This window comes from Misgurnus anguillicaudatus, chromosome 12 (genome assembly GCF_027580225.2).
Source record: "Misgurnus anguillicaudatus chromosome 12, ASM2758022v2, whole genome shotgun sequence".
In the NCBI taxonomy this organism is placed as follows: Eukaryota; Metazoa; Chordata; class Actinopteri; order Cypriniformes; family Cobitidae; genus Misgurnus; species Misgurnus anguillicaudatus.
Genome location: NC_073348.2, coordinates 32,087,056 through 32,107,312, shown reverse-complemented (window position 1 = coordinate 32,107,312; position 20,257 = coordinate 32,087,056). Strand labels below are relative to the sequence as shown.

Genomic DNA, 20,257 nt, shown 5'->3' with positions numbered 1-20,257 from the left:
TGTTTTAACCATTGCTGTGTTAAATATAAACTAAAAAACACAAAAATAATTACATTTTATGGGTCAATTTAACACAGTGGTTGGATTCGTCCCTTGGGTTCATGAAAATTTTTAGGTAAATGAAACTGAAAAAATAAAGGAAGAAACTAAATTGAAATCCGCAACTTTACACTGCAACAAAAAGCTTCAGTGAATTATTCCCAAATTCTTCTCAGCATCTTGTAGTTAATGCATACATATACAGCACTATAGAGTCAGTTTCAGAGTCTTCAGCTGGGGGCCAGATGGCACATTCTGTAAACCAATAAAAAAAAGAAGATTTTACCATGGAAAAGTAACCGCAGGTTTTCTCCAAAACATTTATCCTTAATGAACGGCGTACCAAATTCATTGAGATTTTTGCTGTCTAAACACATGGCAATGCATTCCATAATTTCTAATCTGACTGCTGGTTGGTTCAGTATGCTGAGCTAGTTTCCATAATTATGTTTATGAGTTGTTTATCTCACTAGGGGTTTCCACCTATAGAAACCATACACAGTATACAACATCACTGCACTGGTTCTACCATAGTACATTTTCTTTGTCCCAACTCAACTGGTAAAGCACACCAATTGCAATGCCAGGGTCAGACACTCTGAAGCTGGACGGTTTCAACCCAGGGTTGGGTCAAGTATGGTCAAACCCAACTGTTGGGTTTAAATTAACCTAGAAAATGCCCATATTTAACCCATCTACTGGTTGAAAAAATTTCAAAGGAAGTAAACATGTTGAAATGTATATTTTAACTCCAGTGTTAATCGCTTTAAATAAAAAAGTCATGTAAAAAGGTTTGCTATAATGCTTTTTCATATAGGCCTATGTGTGTTAGCAATGCAACATCACTTATTTGGATTGTCTGTTAAACTAAATGACTGTACTGTAAATGTTTATCATTTGCTTTGCAGGAATTCGTTGCATTTTATTTTGGAACGTACACATAAAAATGTTCCCAATGTGTTTTAGACCTTTTCTATATTAAAAAGGGTCATTTTGAAACCAGTTATCATGTGGGCTATTGGATTTAATTCTACTCTACACGTTTAGACAAAAGTGGTAAAAAATGGTCCCTAGCTGTCACTGGGGCAGTAACCTTTCAAAAAGTAAACCTTTGCACCTAATAAAAAAGTATTAGTACCTCAAAGATACATATTGGTACTAAAGAGCGCATATCAGTACCTCTGAGGTACATATTGGTACCAAAGAGTGCATGTTTGTACCTCTAAGGTACATACTGGTACCAAAGAGTGCATGTTTGTACCTCAAAGGTACAAATTGGTACAAAAGAGTTCATATTAGCAGCTCAGAGGTACATATTGGTACCAAAGAGTGCATATTAGTACCTCTATAAGGTACATATTGGTAGCAAAGAGTGCATATTAGTACCTCTAAGGTACAAATTGGTACCAAAGAGTGCATATTAGTACCTCAGAGGTACATATTTGTACAAAAGAGTGCATATTAGCACCTTAAAGGTACATATTGGTACCAAAGATTGCATATTAGTACCTCAGAGATACATATTGGTACCAAAGATTGCATATTAGTACCTCAGAGATACATATTTGCACAAAAGAGTGCATATTAGCACCTTAAAGGTACATATTGGTACCAAAGAGTGCATATTGGCACCTCAGAGGTAGATATTTGTACCAAAGAGCGCATATCAGTACCTCAAAGGTACATATTGGTACCAAAGAGTGCATATTAGTACCTCTATAAGGTACATATTGGTAGCAAAGAGTGCATATTAGTACCTCAGAGGTACATATTGGTACCAAAGAGTGCATGCTAGTACCTCTAAGGTACATATTGGTACCAAAAAGTGCATATTAGCACCTCAGAGGTACATATTGGTACCAAAGATTGCATATTGGTACCTCAGAGATAGATATTTGCACAAAAGAGTGCATATTAGCACCTTAAAGGTACATATTGGTACCAAAGAGTGCATATTGGCACCTCAGAGGTAGATATTTGTACCAAATAGCGCATATCAGTACCTCAGAGGTACATATTGGTACCAAAGATTGCCTATTAGTACTCTATAAGGTACATATTGGTAGCAAAGAGTGCATATTAGTACCGCTAAGGTACAAATTGGTACCAAAGAGTGCATATTAGTACCTCAGAGGTACATATTGGTACCAAAGAGTGCATATTAGAACCTCTAAGGTACATGTTGGTACTAAAAAGTGTATGCTAGTACCTCTAAGGTACATATTGGTACCAAAGATTGCATATTAGTACCTCTAAGGTACATTTCGGTAGCAAAGAGTGCATGTTAGTCCCTCAGAGGTACATATTGCTACCATAGATTGCATATGGGTACCTCAGAGGTACATATTGGTACCAAAGAGTGCATATTAGTACCTCTAAGGTGCATGTTGGTACTAAAGAGTGCATGCTAGTACCTCAGAGGTACATATTGGTACCAAAGAGTGCATATTAGTACCTCAAAGGTACATATTGGTACCAAAGAGTGCATATTAGTAACTCTAAGGTACATATTGGTACCAAATATTGCCTATTAGTACTCTATAAGGTACATATTGGTACCAAAGAGTGCATATTAGTACCTCTAAGGTACATATTGGTAGCAAAGAGTGCATATTAGTACCTCAGAGGTACATATTGGTACCAAAGATTGCATATTAGTACCTCTAAGTTACATATTGGTACCAAAGAGTGCATATTAGTACCTCTAAGGTACATATTGGTACAAAAGATTGCATTCTTGTACCTCAAAGGTACATATTGGTACCAAAGAGTGCATATTAGTACCTCTAAGGTACATATTGGTACCAAAGATTGCATGCTAGTACCTCTAAGGTACATATTGGTACCAAAAAGTGCATATTAGTACCTCTAAGGTACATATTGGTACCAAAGATTGCATATTAGTACCTCTAAGTTACATATTGGTACCAAAGATTGCATGGTAGTGTCAAACGGTCAGTGTTCTCCTCCCGTAACGGGAGGAGAACACTGACCGTTTGACAGTAGTACCTCAAAGGTACATATTGGTACCAAAGAGTGCATATTAGTACCTCTAAGGCACATATTGGTACCAAATTTTTTTCCATATTAGTACCTTAGACATAGGCGTCAGAAGCAAAAACATAAATGTGAGTGGGTCCAAAGCATTTACTGGAGTAGATGCCATTTCCTTGTATTCTGGTGCCTTTTAATTAAACAATTGTTTTTATAGCCCAGAGGCTTTGCTTACCTTATTGTGTTGCGGGAGTACTGTTGGTGAAAGTAGTGAAAACGCAGAACGAAGTTTAATTTATTAGGGCATTCCTCTGGTGGAATGGATTTGACTGACGGCCCTCTGCAGGCATATGCGCTAAATTAGAGAAAAAGTGAGTGGGTCCAATTTCATTGATCTTAAAAAGTGGGTTGATCTCAAAGGTAGATACTGGTAACTAAAGTACACATATCTGTGCCTAAATTGTTTATATTAGGACATTTTAAAGAGTACTGCCCCAGTGACAGCTTGGGATTATTTTGTCTGATATTGTATGCTGCAGGTAGCCAATGAACTGTGGGCAGAGTTATCCTCTATAAGTCTGTGGACTCTGCGGCAGCATGAACATTTAATGAACGCTGAAGCACTGCGTGTACGTCTGTACTGCTGAGTGTGTCTATGTGAATGTGTCTGTGCAATTCATAGCTCAACACATTCCATCACTTTAAGAATTCTCTTCACTCCCCCTGTCTCAAGCAAGTAAAAATAGCCCCTCTCCCTCATACACACTACACACACTAAAGCTGTGTGTTTGGAAATCTGGACATCTGGGCTTGCAGACAAACAAGGAAGGGGCTTGCAGTAAATGAAGGATCTTTTTGCCATTACTCAGGGATTTTTTAAGACCCAAGTCCCTCAAGGTACCCTTTGTATCCAAGTACACATCTGTACATAAAGAGTACATACAGTATTAGTGCCTCAAAGGTACATATTGGTACCAAATGCGTGTATATATGTACCTAAATGGGACCTTTTTAAGTGGTACATCCCCAATGACAGCATATGTACTTTTATTTTGAGAGATTACAGACCTTTAACAAATGGAGTTAAGAAACTTTGACAACAGTATAAGGTCTGTAAGTAAGGTCTGATTATTTTTAGGAGTTTATTATTGAGTTTGACCACTTGAGCCATTAAATCTAATTTGCTCTCTTTTTCTTTTACATCTGCTGCATCAAAGCTCTCTTTCTTTCTGTTCTCACAATAATTCTATTCAGGGGGTCTCGCTATTAATGCCCGGACAGAAATGTGCTTTTGGCTTATGAGTGGTGGGATTGAATGGTGTGTGTGGGGGGTGCCAGAAGAATGTAGGGGTCATCAAATAAGAATGTTTAAAATGACCACATACCCTCAAAACTGTCCCTGGAATTCTTTTGGTCAAAAATGTATAATACAGCAGAAATTCCTGACTCTAGTTCAGACCGCATTGCACTGTATGTAACACAAGGCATTTTGCATTTGTAACAATAACGCAAAGGGCATATTGCAGAAGTTATGCAATGACAGTCTTCAACACTTTGTCTACTTTAGTGCATTTCCACTAAAAATAAGGAGCGAACAGAGCATTATTATGGTGCACGAGTATTGATGTTACTCTGGTCATAAAATAACTCAAATTACATGCTGATAGACAAACACAGTGGTCTGGCTACAGTATGATGCAGTTGAGTTTACATGATGAGATTATAGAATAATTTAACTTAATTAACATGAATGATTGTCAGTTTAACCCACATTTACTTGGCATCTTTAAAAGCGATAAAGCTAATGCAGCATTTTAAAATCAAACACTTTATGTATTATTCATTGCTGTGAAAAGAAAACATGGTGACGTGAGCTGTATTTATATATAATAAGCTTTGTAAGCATTATTTGAGCTTGACATGTGCTTGTATTATGTGCTTATGTATTATAATATTTTTAACAAAAAACTATCCGTACCCCCCAGTATGAGGGGGCAAAAAACAAGTACTTGCTCAAAATTCATAAGATAATCTTACAGTGCATGCTGGGGAAAGTCAATACTGGGACTCTCAGTAGATTGATCTAATAACATGCAGTCATTCACCGTCCTCACGTTTTCCGTCCTCTCTACGCAAACTGAAATCATTTAAATCTGACACAATACAATGTTTTAAAATGTTAGTAACCTTAAACAACTGATTAGATTGTAAAGCAGTTGCGTTGTATTGTGTGCACTGTGCAGACAGGATACTGCGATTGTGGACGCATATCTCTTCTCAAACGGAAGTCTGCATCCTCCGGAGGTCGCATATGCACAGCATATGCAGGCTGCATACGTCATCAGCCTGATTTATTTCATTTAACTGAGAATTACATTCGCACGTAAAAAAAGCACATTACAACATTTTACGATTAACTAAGAATAATAGTAAACTTTATAATTGTTAATATTCTGAAATAACGAAGTCTTTGATATAGCGCGTATGCAGCCTACAAATGCGACCTCCGAAGGATGCATCCTTCCGTTTGATAAACGGCCACTGTTTCGGACTGTTCCTGCCATCTAGTGGTAATTTAAACACATCCCCTGCATGCATACTGTATTTTATGATAGATACGCTATGTTTTAAAACGTTTAAAATACTAACATTTTAAAACGATGTTGCCATTTAGCATCGAGGGTGTCAAAAATTTAAACCAACTCACAGTTTCACATGCTGATGCCATATTTGTGGAATAAATGGAGACTAGTAACCATAAGCTCTTGATGTCTGTGTGCAGTGACCACACGCAGGTTTATTGCCTGGTGTTTGTTGGCGAAATGTGAACATGACGGTTGTGAGAATATAAATCCATGTCGATCCAATGTTATTGTCGTATGTTGAGGAGGTGTGAAGTAGCCTTAAAGTGGGTTCTGGTTAGAGGGATACAGCTACGGCCAAAGCTCGCGAGATGTTGAGTTTAGGGTTAGGTTTGGTATGAATAAATCTTACGGTAGGATTTGGTTAAAAACAGCGGTTATGTCTATAAATGATATAGCTACATGTTAAATCCCATAAAAGTTTAGATTAGGGTTAGGTTTGCGGGTCAAATTAGAATGAAAACTGCGCTCATCCGGCGAGATTTCACGGGATTATGGCCGTAGCTGTATCACTTCTAGCCATGACCCTAAAAATGCGGGCATGGCGATGTTATGGTTTATGCAGGACAGGAGTGGTAACTATATGCGGCGATGCGCAGGCTGATCGGCCTATGACATAAAGTACCGCGAGATCAATTCGACAGCAATATTTCTATCTCGCGATACTTGATGTCATACACCGATCTTTCTGCGCAGCTCCGGTTGAATTTCACCCAGCGAGTGGTGGATTTTACAAAACGCGAAGACGGTGAATGTCCCTCTGCGCTGCCTGTAGTTTTGTATATTGACAGCGCGCTGCGCGGGTTTATGTTTCGCGGGAGCGGGCGGCATACAATAACATTGGATTTAATTTATACAGGAGTGATATTTCTCGCATAAAAAACGCAAAATGAGTTTATGGGTCGACAAATACAGACCATCGTCCTTGGCTAAACTCGACTATCACAAGGAGCAAGCGAGTCAACTCAAAAATCTGGTAAGTTAAGAGTGCAACCATCACGAGAAGATGAAATCGAAAAAGAATTCACTGTAACGTTACTTCAGAAACAAAATCTAATGGAGTTTAATTTACTGCGTTAAATTCAGTTCCCTTGTTGAAAAAACTGCTTATTTACAATTGCAAACAGTTATGATGTAATATATGCTACAATAAACATTATAAGTTCATAATGCTGCCTGGAGATACATAGTTAGATCATGTAGTTATAGCTAACCGTTTAATTTTGCAGGTCCAGTGTGGTGACTTTCCACACTTGTTGGTTTATGGCCCTTCTGGTGCTGGAAAGAAAACCCGCATCATGTGTCTGCTCCGAGAGCTGTACGGTCCCGGGGTCGAGAAACTCAGAATTGAGCACCAGACAATCACGGTATTTATTTACAAAAACACTAACATCAGACACTTTGAACAAAAAGTAACCATAAAGCTTTTTGTCTTGTCTCTTTCTGTTGTAGACACCCTCTAAAAAGAAACTTGAAATAAACACCATTGCCAGCAACTACCATTTAGAAGTGAATCCAAGGTAATGCAAACTTTAAATTCAATAACAGTGCCATGGGACCTCAATCTAAAAACCAAGAAATTTCCAAGTTTGGTTCTATCTCTCACATTTGGTTTGTTTTTTCCTCAAGTGATGCCGGGAACAGTGACCGTGTGGTTATTCAGGAGCTCATAAAAACTGTGGCTCAGTCTCAGCAGATTCAGTCCAGCGCTCAGAGGGAGTTCAAAGGTTCGGGTTTGTTCAGAGATGTTATACATTACATGTTAGATCATTAATCTGTTAAGGAGACATAAACCACAATGACTTGTATTGGTAATAATGTTATCTGTGATATAATCACAGTGGTGCTACTGACAGAAGTGGACCGGCTCACTAAAGATGCACAGCATGCCCTGCGCCGTACCATGGAGAAGTACATGTCCACTTGCCGACTAATCCTGTACTGTAACTCGACCTCAAAAGTGATCGGCCCGATCAGGAGCAGGTGCCTGGCTGTGAGAGTCCCTCTACCAAGTGTGGAAGAGGTGAGCTTGCACTTCCTGTAATTATAAAATACCCTTTTTTGTTTTTAAAAAGTGCAAAGTTGTAATGCATTGCGAGATGTGTTTTGCTTGACCCCTGAATATGATACAATCTTCCTCCCTCCAGGTGTGCAGCGTTCTGTCAAGTGTGTGCAAAAAAGAGGGACTGCTGCTTCCCCCTGAGCTGGCCAAACAGATCGCCGAGAAGTCCGGTCGCAATCTCCGCAAAGCTTTGCTGATGTGCGAGGCCTGCAGAGTTCAACAGTAAGTGAGAGCCGTAAGAATAAAAGTGTGTGCCAGATACATACATGTAAATGTAAAATGTACCTTTTATTCTGCAGGTATCCGTTCTCTCCAGACCAGGACATCCCTGAGACAGACTGGGAAGTGTATCTGAGAGAAACGGCTAATGCTATAGTCAGCCAGCAGAGTCCTCAGAGGTCAAACACATCTACATGAACTAATTCACTTGCTTTTTTGAAAACTGCTGTATTTTGCTGACATCTCCATTGTTGTGTTCTATGCTTTTACAGGCTTCTGGAGGTTCGTGCACGATTGTATGAACTTCTAACTCACTGCATCCCACCAGATATTATCATGAAGGTAAAGTTGCCTTCATTTCAGTGTTTTATTCTGTAAAATTAATTAATTACAATGAGATCAACTGGTAAATATAATTTACCCATGATGACTGATTACTGTAGTAAAACTGCTACTTGTCTGGTATTTCAGGGACTGGTGACAGAGTTGCTTGGAAACTGTGATGGACACCTGAAAGCCGATGTGTCTCAGATGGCAGCATACTACGAACACAGGCTGCAGCTGGGGAACAAAGCTATCTACCACCTGGAGGCATTTGTTGCTAAATTCATGGCGATCTACAAGAAGTTTATGGAAGATGGACTTGACAACTTTATGTTCTGAGCCACTATAACCTAGTAAAAAATAAGATATATTTGATAACATTGTATTTCATAATAAAAGTCATTTTCAAAAGCTGTTATGGTCGTTTGTAATGTAATCGAAGGGTATCATTAGTCATGGAAAATATTGAATTAAAGTCATAATAAAAACAAAGATGTGTCCTATTCAAACAGAAAAATCAAAAAGTTTACAGGAATATTGCAGATATAAATAAAACTTGCCTTGAAAATTAGTTTATTCTTAACAATTCTATACAACAGTGATTAGATACTTTACAAAAAAAACTGACCCTGGAGCACAAAACCAATCACAAGTCACACGGGTATATTTGTAGCAATAGTTAATAATACATTTGTGTGGATCAAAATTGTCATTTTATGCAAAAAATCATTAGGATATTAGGTAAAGATCATTATATTTTTTTGTAATTTTCTATTATAAATATATCATAAATGTATGTTTAATAATTAAATTACTGTATTTGAAGGTGTTATTCTAAATATTAAACATTTTGCACCATTCAATTTTCAAATAGTTGCATCTTGGCCAAATATTGTCCTATTCTAACAAACCATACATTAATGGAAAGCTTATTTATGTAGTATAAATTTAAAAAGACCATTATGACTGATTTTGTGGTTTAGTGTCACCAATAAATGCGACACTAGTATAAACATTTGAAAAGTCATAAATGAATTTGTTAGCATACTATGACATAAATACAACATGCATGCCTAATCAGCTATAATAACAGTGCTTCCCAACCTTTTTCCTTGGGACCCCCCTGCATATGCAACAATCTGAGCCCCCAACCCTCTAGCTGCACATATTTTATACCCGACGGTTGGAATCGTAAATATTATAGGTATTAATATTTACCATTTTACATAATAAAATATTTTAACTTCCTTATTTAGCCTAATCTTTAAAAATATTTGTTATATTTAAAATTATTGGTGGAACATTTATATGCATTTTCATTTGACCTCAAAGCCTTTAGTGAACTCTGGTGTCCCATTTAAGGGGTATGTGGACCCCAGGTTGGGAACCATTGATCTATAACAAATTATATATGAGATCACTTAGGGGCAGTTTCCGAGACCGGGCTTATCTTAGTCCCAGACTGAAATGCACGTTTGAGCTGCTTTAACTTTAAAACACCTTGTCCTGTTTAATTTTAACATATGACCTAATATTAATAAGGCCTAGTCCTGGATTAACCTAAACCCTGTCCGGAAAACCGCCCGGTCAACTAACCATGACACAGTTCTCTGAATATGTACAAATTCTTCTTGCCTTATTTACAGCTTGCAAGCCAAACTTGAACAAACAAATAAATATTGTTCTTTACATTAAATAAATAGCTTGGTCTTTCCTCCTGTAATATCCATTAAGAAGTGCGTGAGTTACACAAATATTACCATAATACTTTATATTATTCTATGTATATTCTTTTCATGAACACAATACACAAACCATGAATAAAACAAATAAATAAAAAGAAATAACAGATTAGTCCACTGAAAAAAAAAGTACACTGTAAAAAATACTTTGCTGCTTTCAAATTTTTTGTTGAATCAACTCGGATTTACTAGTCATTTCAACTTACTATTATTTATCTATCTAGAGATGAGATGTTATAACTACAGCTGAGTTTTTATAACTTATAAAATTAAGTTGACTGTTCTCAACTATATTTCATAAGTTGTGACAACTCATCTCTGTTGACATGACTTGTAAATCTGAGTTGATTTAACAAAAAAATTAAGGCAGCAAAGTTTTTTTACAGTGCACTGTATGACTTGCTTTCATTGTTTGATGGCTAATGCGTGCCTTTTGATTCCATAGTAAACAATAAGGCACATTGTGATAAGCATGCATGAGCCCACTAGAGATAAAAAGCCCACGACAGGTTGTTTAGCAAGGACGTAACACTCGGAGCATGACACAGGGGGATGGGTACACTGTTGATAAGACGCCCCATAGGTAGGAAAGCCATTACGATTGATGATGTTTTTATAATGGGCCAGTGAAGATTTTAAAATGACCTCCTCTTGCACGTGACCGTACATTCCGAAACCCGGATCGTGTCGGTCGTCGAACGCATATGCGAAATATCCCTTCAGATTGACCCCGTCCAGTGTGTATGCTGAAAAACAAGCCAGAGGTTAGAAAACAGCTGGCCTGAAACCCTGTGACGTAACTGTAAAGCAAACTGATGATAAGGTGAATTAAACCTTGCTAGTGTTTGAAAATAGTAAGCAAATATTTTTGATGTTAGCCGCTCAAGTTCAGAGTTTTTGCTGCGGTCAGCAAACCGTTTCCCTAGATTTTTGCTTAATGATTAAACCATTGCGTGTGGTTGCATGTGTGCAGTGTGAGCTTTGCGCCCCTAAACAGAGATGGCACGGTTTTGATAATCTGAACTTAAAGCCTGCTTGACCTATTTCATACTAACAAACAATTTTTTTAAGGTGGCTTACCTTTTAAAGCCTCGTTAATGTAGTTGTAAAGGTAGTAGACGCGCAAGCTGTCCTTAAACCTAGCGGTGTCTTCTTGAACCCCATTGGCCATCACGTAAATGGGAACACCTTTATATCGAGAGTTGACCCAATTCAGCGCCTTGCGAAGACCCCAGGGGACCACAGGTGAGTTGCGTCTCGGTGACATGATCCAAGTAACATCAGAAATTAGTTGTACCTGGAGCTTGTCTTTAAAAGTGTACTTGTCTTCGACTCCATCATATACCATAGAGGTGGTAAAGTGGCTGATGGCGAAGAAATCGTAAGTACCTTTAACCAGCCGGCAATCGTCTTCGCTGAACGCCGGTAAGTGGAAGTTGAAGAGGTCGATGTTGTTACGCTGTTGTAGCCAGCTTCGCATCACCGTGGGGTAATCGCCGGTGCCAAATATGGGCTCTGCAAACCAACCCACGCGAAAGTCCAAAACTCGGTTTGCAGGTTCCACATCTTCCCGGTTAAAGGAAAATGCAGGCTCGACCCAATCCATGTGAAGAACCAGAGACGCCTGGCCACCTTGAGCTTTACGAAACTCCGTATCATACACGTGCCATGCTAAAGCATGGGCACGGAGCAGTTGGTGACCCACTGCGTACTCAAGATCTTCATCGTTGGGTTCGTTGAGAGTGATCCACAGCTTGACGTGAGCTCCGAGTCGTTGGAAGCACAGCCTGGCGTAGTCCGCAAAGCCCTGGAGTGTTTTATCGCTCTGCCAGCCTCCATTGGCCTCCATTGAGGCAGGCAAGCTGGACAGTTTCCCAGTGTGGTGCCAAAGGGTCACAACTGGGGTTACGTTAACCTTTCGTAGCTCACTGACAAAGCAATGGTAGTAGCTTAGCAGTGTTTCATTTGCGTCAGACACTCGGCCCGATGGGACGATGGAGGACCAGTTGAGGGAAAAGTGAAAGTGAGACACCTGCATGCGTTGCACGTCAGACACCTGCTGCCGGATGCTGGCATAGTCGGCACAATGCCGTACCCTGCGAGTAGGGGACACCTGCACTCCCGGGAGCTTTCGCAGCTCTCCGTTACCAGAAATGTTCCAGATGTATATGCTAGGGTCTACAAACTGGGTAGGTGTGGTATCAACCTTCAAAACAAATCAGAGAACACTTAAGTGATTTTATATTTACGCATTTGGCAGATGCTTTTATCCAAAGCGACTTACAGTGCTATACACCAGCACATTTAGATACAATGATAGTTTCTATGTCATATACTGTAGATTAAATTAATGCAAAAAGAAATGGTTTAGAAAATGTTCCCAAAAGATCTTTCATGTGTGCATCAATGTTTGATCAGAGGTCAAAGTTTAAAGCTAAACACCATATGATGCACATAGGTTCAGGGTTTTATAAAAATGAACTTTGAATCCTCCTACTCACAAATGTCTGATGGGACAAACAAGAACAATGAAATCAGTTTGATTTGCTGGACCACAGTGTACAAAGCAAGTACACTGCTTTAAGTTTAACTCTCTCCCTGCCAGCATTTAAAAAAAGTTACCAGCCAGTGGCAGCATTTTTATATGATTTTGAAAGAAAAGACTTTCTGCTTTCATTTGTTCTCTTTTCATCACCTCTCAAATATGGGTTTCTTCAAAAAAAATTGAGCAAAAAGCTAAAGCAAAGATAATTGCATTTTTGTGAAGGTCTTTTGTTAAAGATCAAATTCAGAACCATGATCAAAACATACACAGAGTTTTTACTGTTTGGCCTCATGGTGCGTTCACACCAGACGCAGAAGAGGCGACAAGCGCGAGTGATTTACATGTTAATACATTGCAAAGACACGAATAGGCATCCTGTGGCGCGTTTCGCGCGAATTGAGCTTTGCTGCATGATTTTGGCGGATTTTCGCACTGCGTTAACCAATCAGGAGCTTGTTCTAGTAGTGACGTGATTACAGGAAGCGAGTGAAGGCAGAAAAACAAAACAACAATGGAGGACAATCATCAACGCTACACGAGACATCTTCGTACTTTTACAGGAATTAAAAGGATCTTGTTTGGAAGAAAGTGAGTGAGGAGGTCGAGTAATCTGGTACGTTTATCCAATTTGAGTAAACATGATGCAAATTTATGCGTGAATGTTTTGAATGACTAAAATTTCACGCGCGAGTAAACTCAAAATGTTCAAGCGTCCAACTACACACAAATAACGCGTTTTTGCCGCCTTTTCCACGCCTGGTGTGAACGCACATTTAGTGGATGCTTCAGTGTTTTGAAAGTTGGGTAAGAGCGCCACCTGGTGGATAATATCGGAAATATGGAGTGCAGTAAAAACTCATTATTGGCAGGGAAGCGTTTTCTAGGCAGGAAAGTCAAAGGTGTGGAAAGAGTTAAAGGTCCCGTTCTTTCTGTGTTTTTGAAGCTTTGATTATGTTTACAGTGCGCAAAAAAAACCTGCGGTATTTATCACACAATTTACTTATCTGTATAGCGCGCTTTTCACTGTCCTCAAAACGGGGCTGATGTCTTCCTTGTTCTATGAAGTCCCTCCTTCAGAAATGCGTATCGAGTTCTGATTGTGTAGTTTGTTTACTGTGTTGTGATTCGATAGCAGCTTAGCTTGCCGTTAGCTTAGCTGGCGACTGACGTATTCCTGTGGGTGGAGTTTAGTCAAAAAACTGTTCTAGTGATGTCATTAAAGCAGGAAGTAGATTGCTGTAGGCTTTGAAAGGCAAATTCTGTTAAAGAAAATATATCGCCTGGCAATGAGCTTTATTATTTTACAGCTATTATTTATGCTATTATAGCAACATTACACACTAACTAGGGTTTAAAAAATGGGATCAGGAAAAACGTGAACTTTAATAAGGTGCAGTAGACCTGTTTTGAGATCACTTTCACTGTTAGAAAGTTAAATAAAGTTAACTTAAAGGTGCAATGTGTAACTTTTAGAAGGATCTCTTTGCAGGTGCAAAATAATTTACATAACTATATTATCAGTGGTGATAAAGACCTTACAAAATGAACAGTATTGTTTTTATTATCTTACAATGAGCCGGTTTTATCTACATACAACGCGGGTCTCCTTACATGGAAGTAAAGCATGTTTCTACAGCAGCCGTGGACAAAATGCGTTTTGTCACTACGTTGTCTCAGACGATGACGTGTTTGTCCTGTGGTGGCTACCGTAGCTTCTCATTGCATTTCGAAAGGGAGATGTGAGCTGTGGACTGAGCGGTTGGTGGCGATATAGAGTATCACCACAAATCTACACAGTGCACCTTTAATGTAATGATGACTCTCATTACTTATATTGATTAAAAATGTGCTCCTGTATAGCTCAGTGGTAGAGCATTGCATTCACAACGTAAAAGGTCAAGGGTTTGAACCCCAGGAAAAATATTTATACTTTGTAATCGCTTTGGATAAAATTGTCTGCCATTCTTAAACACGCAAACCAGTCAAACAGGACAAGTGGTACCTGTATGGAGTTGGCAGCCACACCCCAGGCAAAGTCGCAGGAGAAGATGCCCTGTGCCGGTCGGTTCTCAGGCAGCTGAGGGAAGCCGTTCTTCTCGATGAGTTTGCTATAGAAAGTGGCAGACGTCTTTGGTTCTCTTTTAAGGTCAGGTGTGTTAAAATCTACATAGAAAAGCCCTCGACGTATTCCATATTCACGGTACCACTCGTATCCGTCCAACAGAGACCAGGCCGTGTAGCCGATCACATTTACACGGTCAAAGCGAATGGCTGTAAAGAGAACAAAAGGAGCACATATCAAAGTACAACACATAAGGAGAAATATTATAATTTTAAAAATCACAATGAATAGTCTCAGTCCACAATACAAATCTAGAATTCAAATTCTAAAACAAAGCAGAAAGCTTAAAGATTTACGTCAGATTACTGAGAAATATTTAAGATTCTGCCCATTTTTATGTCAGTAATAAAAAATTAATCTTTTGTAAAAAAAATCACTTTTACTGAAGCAAACAAAATGCTTTATAAAACACCAGTATAAAAAATATCTGATGGTTTCACACAAAAACATTAAAAATTCACATTTACTTTTCTTATGCCGGTTTTATAATCTGCACTTACAAATATTAAGAATAATGTTAGATGGAAAGTTTCCTCTAGTCGTTTTAAACATTTGGACTCTGTACATTTTACCACGCCTCATTACCCATTAAAAGTTGGTTCTTTAAATTTTTTTATAAGTGAAACATTTGTGCCACACTGGTCAAAAAATAAATATGTACCCCTATCACTGGGGCAGAACCCTTTAAAAAGGTCCTACTATGTACCATTACACTATAAAAATGATATCAAATCAACATTTGTTTTTATGTTACTTTAACTTAACAAATTAATTAAAACAATTTCAACTTGTTTTTATAAGTTGTGTCAACTATCACAAGTCAAAATGTAAAAAAGTAGCTTGAATTGACTAGCATAACCAAGTTGGTTTAACTTAAAAAGCTGCATTTTTACAGTGTAGATATATGTACAGTATATATTTAGTATCAATATGTACCTCTAAGTTACTAAAATGTATCTTTGAGGTATAAATAAGTATGTACCTCTGAGGTACTAATATAAACATGTACTTTTGAAATGGTCAAGCTGGGGTACATATTTTGACCATTTCTTCTTCTGACAGATTTGTCATATTGTATCATTCGTGAACATTTTATTAAATATACTTTAGTCTGTCAATCTACCTTTCAGAGTCTCCATAATAAAGCGCTTCAGATAGTACATGTGCTTGGCATCCTTCGTGGTCGTATTGCCACTTCCATACCAACCGCTCTCAGCCACAAAGATGGGCGGGTTGTTATATTCAGCATGGACCCAATACAGCAGCATCCTCAGGTCCAGGTCTTCTGTCTGGGCGAAGCGCAGGCTGTCATTGATCAGCTGAAAACTAAGTGCCGGACCGTGAGAAAGAGCAAAGAAATCAGCCGTGCCGTTAATGTACACGCGCTCGGCCTCTGTAAAGGACGGTAGTCTGTGGGTCAGATTGCGTTTCATGCATGGTGGATAATCTCCGTCCACAAACAGCGGACGGGCAAACCAGCCGAGCACGAAATCCAGAGAGCACTGGCACGCCCTGCGGTTCTCCTGACTGGTTCTGCTTGGTTTGATCCAATGTGAAGCTAGAGCCATGGATACTTTCCCTCCCTGGCTGGCACGATATCTCTCATCATACAGGTGCCAAACTGCAGCGTGTGCCTGGACAACAACCAAACATAATACAGTATATCAAAAGTCTCAAAAGTGACAAAACCTAGATAGATTCTAATGGTTTACCATTTTAAGTTGTTTACCATTAAAACCATTACATAATTTCTTTATTGAAATATGACTTATTCCAGTATAAATTAAAAACTTGGTGTTGCATGTCAATTCAACCTGCTATTTTAAGTTTTGACATGATAAGTTGACATAACTTATAAGTTGCAATTGTTTAAATTAATTTCTTAAGTTAAAGGGACACAAGGCAAGTCTGAGTATTATTTCTCTACTAGCTCCCCCTAGTGTCTGGGAGTAAATGCTTTCTATATCTGAGACTTTACGAGACTGAAGGACACCGGGTCGGATACAGCGAACTTGCAAGTGGGGTATTCTTCCTACAGACGGTAGGGGCGGGCGAGAGAGTCTTCATTCGTCATGTAATGAGTCATTTAACTATATACAGACTTACGAAGATGATTTATTAACATAAAAATGCTGCCTTGTGTCTCTTTAAAGTAACATAATTTTTTTTACATTGACGTGTTTAATTGGTTCCCATTCGTCGGATAACATCCCACCAATAGGAGCCAACACATTACCATTAAAAGACACACAAAGACCACTGTAGTTTCCATTAAAACCAATACATATGATCCATTAGAACGACTAAAATTTCTTTCAGAGACAGGGTCTCAAATAATAGACAAATACATAAACATCTGTAAGATTTGTACTATAGTTACCTTCAAAAGATTGTGTCCAACCCTGAAAGGCAAATCCGAGTCATTCTTGATACCAGGAGCCACAACCCCAGTTCCGTATCCATGCCAGGACACAATAAAAGGATTGTCGATAGTAATCCAAAATTTCACATCTGATCCGAAAGTTTTAAAGCAAAAATCTGCGTAATCTCTAAACAGGTCAACCATAACCGAACTGTTCCAGCCTCCGAAGTGCGTCTGCAAATTGTCAGGTAGGTCCCAATGATATAAAGTTACAACAGGTTGCACTTTAATCTCCTTTAATCCACGAATTAGGTTTTTATAATACCACACACCCTTTTCATTGTAGCTTTCTTTGGTGCCGTTGGAGAAAATTCGTGGCCAGGACAGAGAAAACCGATAGTGACTGACTCTCAGTTGCTGCAGGGCTCGGAGATCCGCTTGGATGTTGTGATAACTGTCACTGCCCACGTCTCCTCTGGATACACGGGTCCCTCCGCGCGTAAAAGTGTCCCAGATAGACTTTCCCTTCCCGTCTTTCTCCCACGCTCCCTCCACTGAATACGCAGCGGTGCCGACAGCCCACATGAACTTTTCGGGGAAAGTGTCATAAAGGAAAGCTTTATCACCGGGATATGGAAGTTTGCTAAATCTATCCCATGTCTGCAGTCCGGCGCCAGGATCAGCTGCTGTTTGACTGAACAACATGAATGCCCAAAAAATCCATGTAACTGGCATAGCGTAAGAGAACCTGATTGTAGTACAATGAAAAGAGAGTCTCTTACCTTACTCTTTGCGGTCACAACTGTGGCATAACCCACTCATGGCCCCATCTGAGCCTTTTTTGTCCTCTCAGGAAATCTATTAATTATTACCCAGACACTTGATGCATAAATAGGTATCCAAGCACTGTGCTATTTCAGGCCACACAATAACTTTCCTCTGTATGATTGGGAAAATATGATTGTTAGATTATAGACATACAAACATTATTTGGTTACACGTGTGGCCTTCAAATGCTTAACATGTTTAATGTTACACATGAATCACCCAGTTATCCAAATTGGTTATTCAGTAGCACACTTACTTTTATATTAAACAGTTCAGAAATGAAAAAGAACATAGTCTTTATAAAACATTGATCAATTAAATGAAATAGGGTCATCAAAGTTTGATTTGAATCATTAAAGATATGTACAAAGAAAAGCCTCTCCATCTGAAAGGCTAAAAATCACACGCACCTGTTTTCCTGTCCAGTGCCAACAATAACATTAGCAAATATAATATGGTAATGTTCTCTCAGATAATTTAATTTGCTTTAAGCCACGCGTTCGGCCTCCTGAAGGGGTGAGTACAAATGCAATCTGACTCAAGCAAAGCATCAGTATTGCAGACACCTCGGTCACCTATGTACATAATTGAACAAATTAAAGAATTTATGACTGCTATTCAACATAAGACAGTAATGCATATTTAAATTGGAAATGCATGGTGCCGATTCTGAGCACCTGTCTTACTTTGTGCCATCTAGGTAAGGGGAAATCACAGGTGTGAGTGTTTGCTCAATCATTGCAACTCAATCATCTGTTAAAGGTCAGCTGTTATGTTAATTTATGTTGGCCCTCGATGCATAATGGATTTTCCATATAACAATTACCCGCATCCTCTAAAATCATTAGTATTGGATTTCACTGACGTAAACATTTGTAAAGGTTATAACTGAATGATTCATAGTGTAGCTTCAGCTTTAAGACAAGCAGAGAGATACAGGAGAACATTCTTGATTTAAAAACGTGTTTGTAGCCATGTAAGACGTGTAGTGAAATCAGAATGTTGAATCTTTAGTGCAAGGTTTATTACCTTTCTGTTTACCTTTTCTATAATATAATGAAGAAATCCCTGTTTTATTACTCACACGTACCTGAATGCCTAGCAGCAGTCTAATTGCCTTATAAATTATTATTGCCCTTATGTTCACATCTGCATAGTTAAACACAATTCTTATTTCATATAAACATTTTGACATCGGAACTAAAATAGGCTAAATATGTGACCATTATCACAAGAACCAAAACCTGGACATATTGGCAATATTTCTCTTATAAACCTTCTCAAGGTTTTTTTGGACATGCAATTTCGTGATTTGGCCACAAGAGAGCTATGCTGTTTACATTAGTTTAGCTGTTTAGAGTAGGTCTAGTTTAAAGGGGACATATCATGAAAATCTGACTTTTTCCACGTTAAACTGCTATAATTAGGCCCCCAATGCTTCTATCAACCTAGAAAATGTGTAAAAGATCAACCCAGTAACTTTTGGTAAACCATTCTCTGTAAGCATGTGAAATAATACCTCATTGAAATTGGGCTCCCCTTGTGATGTCAGAAGGGGATAATACCGCCCCTTAATCTGCACTATCCAACCACAGCACTGCCATTTAGTGCAGAGATCAGCTCATTTTCATTTAAAAGGAAATACCCAAAAATGCACATTTTTGCTCACACCTACAAAGTGCCCATTTAAACATGCTATAATAAAATATCTATATGGTATTTTGAGCTAAATCTTCACATACGTACAATGGGGACACCAAAGATTTATTTTACATCTTAAAAAAGTCTTGTGAAATGTCCCCTTTAAGCCAGGACTGCCCAAACTTTTTCCTACCAAGGGCCAAAAATCAAACCTGACTGAGGGCCGAAAGGAAATGTTGCTGTGTTACTGCATATTAAAATTAAAGTTGCCCTGATTCTCCTAATTTATAATTTCCAAATATTTAAAAAATAAATAAGCAAGGTAATTGTTGTAAAACAGTTTTTTTTTTGCGCATGCGCATGTTTTGCTGTGACAACACAGTTTGTACCTTCCCACGAGTCAATTCGGTGTTGTATTTGAGGTTATAAGAGCACTGAATTCATTAAATATATCAACTTTGGTGTAATATGAGTGTATTGTGTATTGAATGTGATTGGTACAGTCTGTGGAAACAAATTTCCTCTAACAAGGACAATAATGAATCAATCTGAAAAAAAGAAATCATTTTGCCAATAACTTTTACATTTCCTTTTGTATTTGTGCCACTGCCTCAACCTCTTTATTATTAGCCTATAGTACCCGAGTTCGTTGAGTTTCGTGATGCATGCTATTCACCTTCAAGTATGCATATGCATGTCCATAAAAATTTGATTCACTTTAAATCCTTGCATTTAAT

At 38.4% G+C, this 20,257-nt stretch overlaps 3 protein-coding genes across 5 annotated transcripts in view; 1 reads left to right on the top strand and 2 right to left on the bottom strand.

Moving 5' to 3' along the window:
* The window catches only part of stard13a (StAR related lipid transfer domain containing 13a), a 73,025-nt gene extending 67,111 nt beyond the window's left edge, over nucleotides 1-5,914 (bottom strand). For both annotated transcript variants that reach the window (XM_073874400.1, XM_073874401.1), the window contains exon 1: nucleotides 5,741-5,914. The gene's annotated coding sequence lies outside the window, so the exon portion shown is untranslated. The remainder of the gene's footprint in view (nucleotides 1-5,740) is intronic.
* Nucleotides 5,915-6,434: 520 nt separating this feature from the next.
* rfc3 (replication factor C (activator 1) 3) lies at nucleotides 6,435-8,691 on the top strand. The gene is made up of 9 exons (XM_055208143.2): nucleotides 6,435-6,651; nucleotides 6,905-7,042; nucleotides 7,128-7,195; nucleotides 7,305-7,402; nucleotides 7,517-7,698; nucleotides 7,823-7,959; nucleotides 8,037-8,135; nucleotides 8,229-8,298; nucleotides 8,428-8,691. Exons 1-9 carry the CDS (start codon nucleotides 6,565-6,567, stop codon nucleotides 8,617-8,619), a joined length of 1,071 nt encoding a protein of 356 aa, XP_055064118.1. The 5' UTR covers nucleotides 6,435-6,564; the 3' UTR covers nucleotides 8,620-8,691.
* Nucleotides 8,692-10,411: 1,720 nt separating this feature from the next.
* Nucleotides 10,412-18,893, bottom strand: kl (klotho). 2 transcript variants are annotated; one of them, XM_073874399.1, is made up of 7 exons: nucleotides 18,290-18,889; nucleotides 17,834-17,990; nucleotides 17,070-17,745; nucleotides 15,813-16,323; nucleotides 14,570-14,838; nucleotides 11,103-12,228; nucleotides 10,412-10,768 (listed from the first exon to the last, which is right to left on the bottom strand). In XM_073874399.1, exons 3-7 carry the CDS (start codon nucleotides 17,634-17,636, stop codon nucleotides 10,428-10,430), a joined length of 2,814 nt encoding a protein of 937 aa, XP_073730500.1. In that variant the 5' UTR covers nucleotides 17,637-17,745; nucleotides 17,834-17,990; nucleotides 18,290-18,889; the 3' UTR covers nucleotides 10,412-10,427. The 2 variants fall into 2 exon arrangements, with proteins under 2 accessions (XP_073730500.1, XP_055064114.2); XM_055208139.2 differs by having other exon boundaries at nucleotides 17,070-17,990; nucleotides 18,290-18,893.
* Nucleotides 18,894-20,257: the final 1,364 nt, after the last annotated feature.

Excerpts from the sequence above, each read along its gene's own strand:
- rfc3 (XM_055208143.2), top strand. The coding sequence starts at position 6,565 with ATGAGTTTATGGGTCGACAAATACAGACCATCGTCCTTGGCTAAACTC. Across the intron at positions 6,652-6,904 it reads CGAGTCAACTCAAAAATCTG|GTCCAGTGTGGTGACTTTCC; the intron begins GTAAGTTAAGAG and ends TTAATTTTGCAG. Across the intron at positions 7,043-7,127 it reads TTGAGCACCAGACAATCACG|ACACCCTCTAAAAAGAAACT; the intron begins GTATTTATTTAC and ends TTTCTGTTGTAG.
- kl (XM_055208139.2), bottom strand. The coding sequence starts at position 17,786 with ATGCCAGTTACATGGATTTTTTGGGCATTCATGTTGTTCAGTCAAACA. Across the intron at positions 14,839-15,812 it reads TATTATGGAGACTCTGAAAG|CCATTCGCTTTGACCGTGTA; the intron begins GTAGATTGACAG and ends TTCTCTTTACAG. Across the intron at positions 12,229-14,569 it reads TGGCTGCCAACTCCATACAG|GTTGATACCACACCTACCCA; the intron begins GTACCACTTGTC and ends TTTGTTTTGAAG.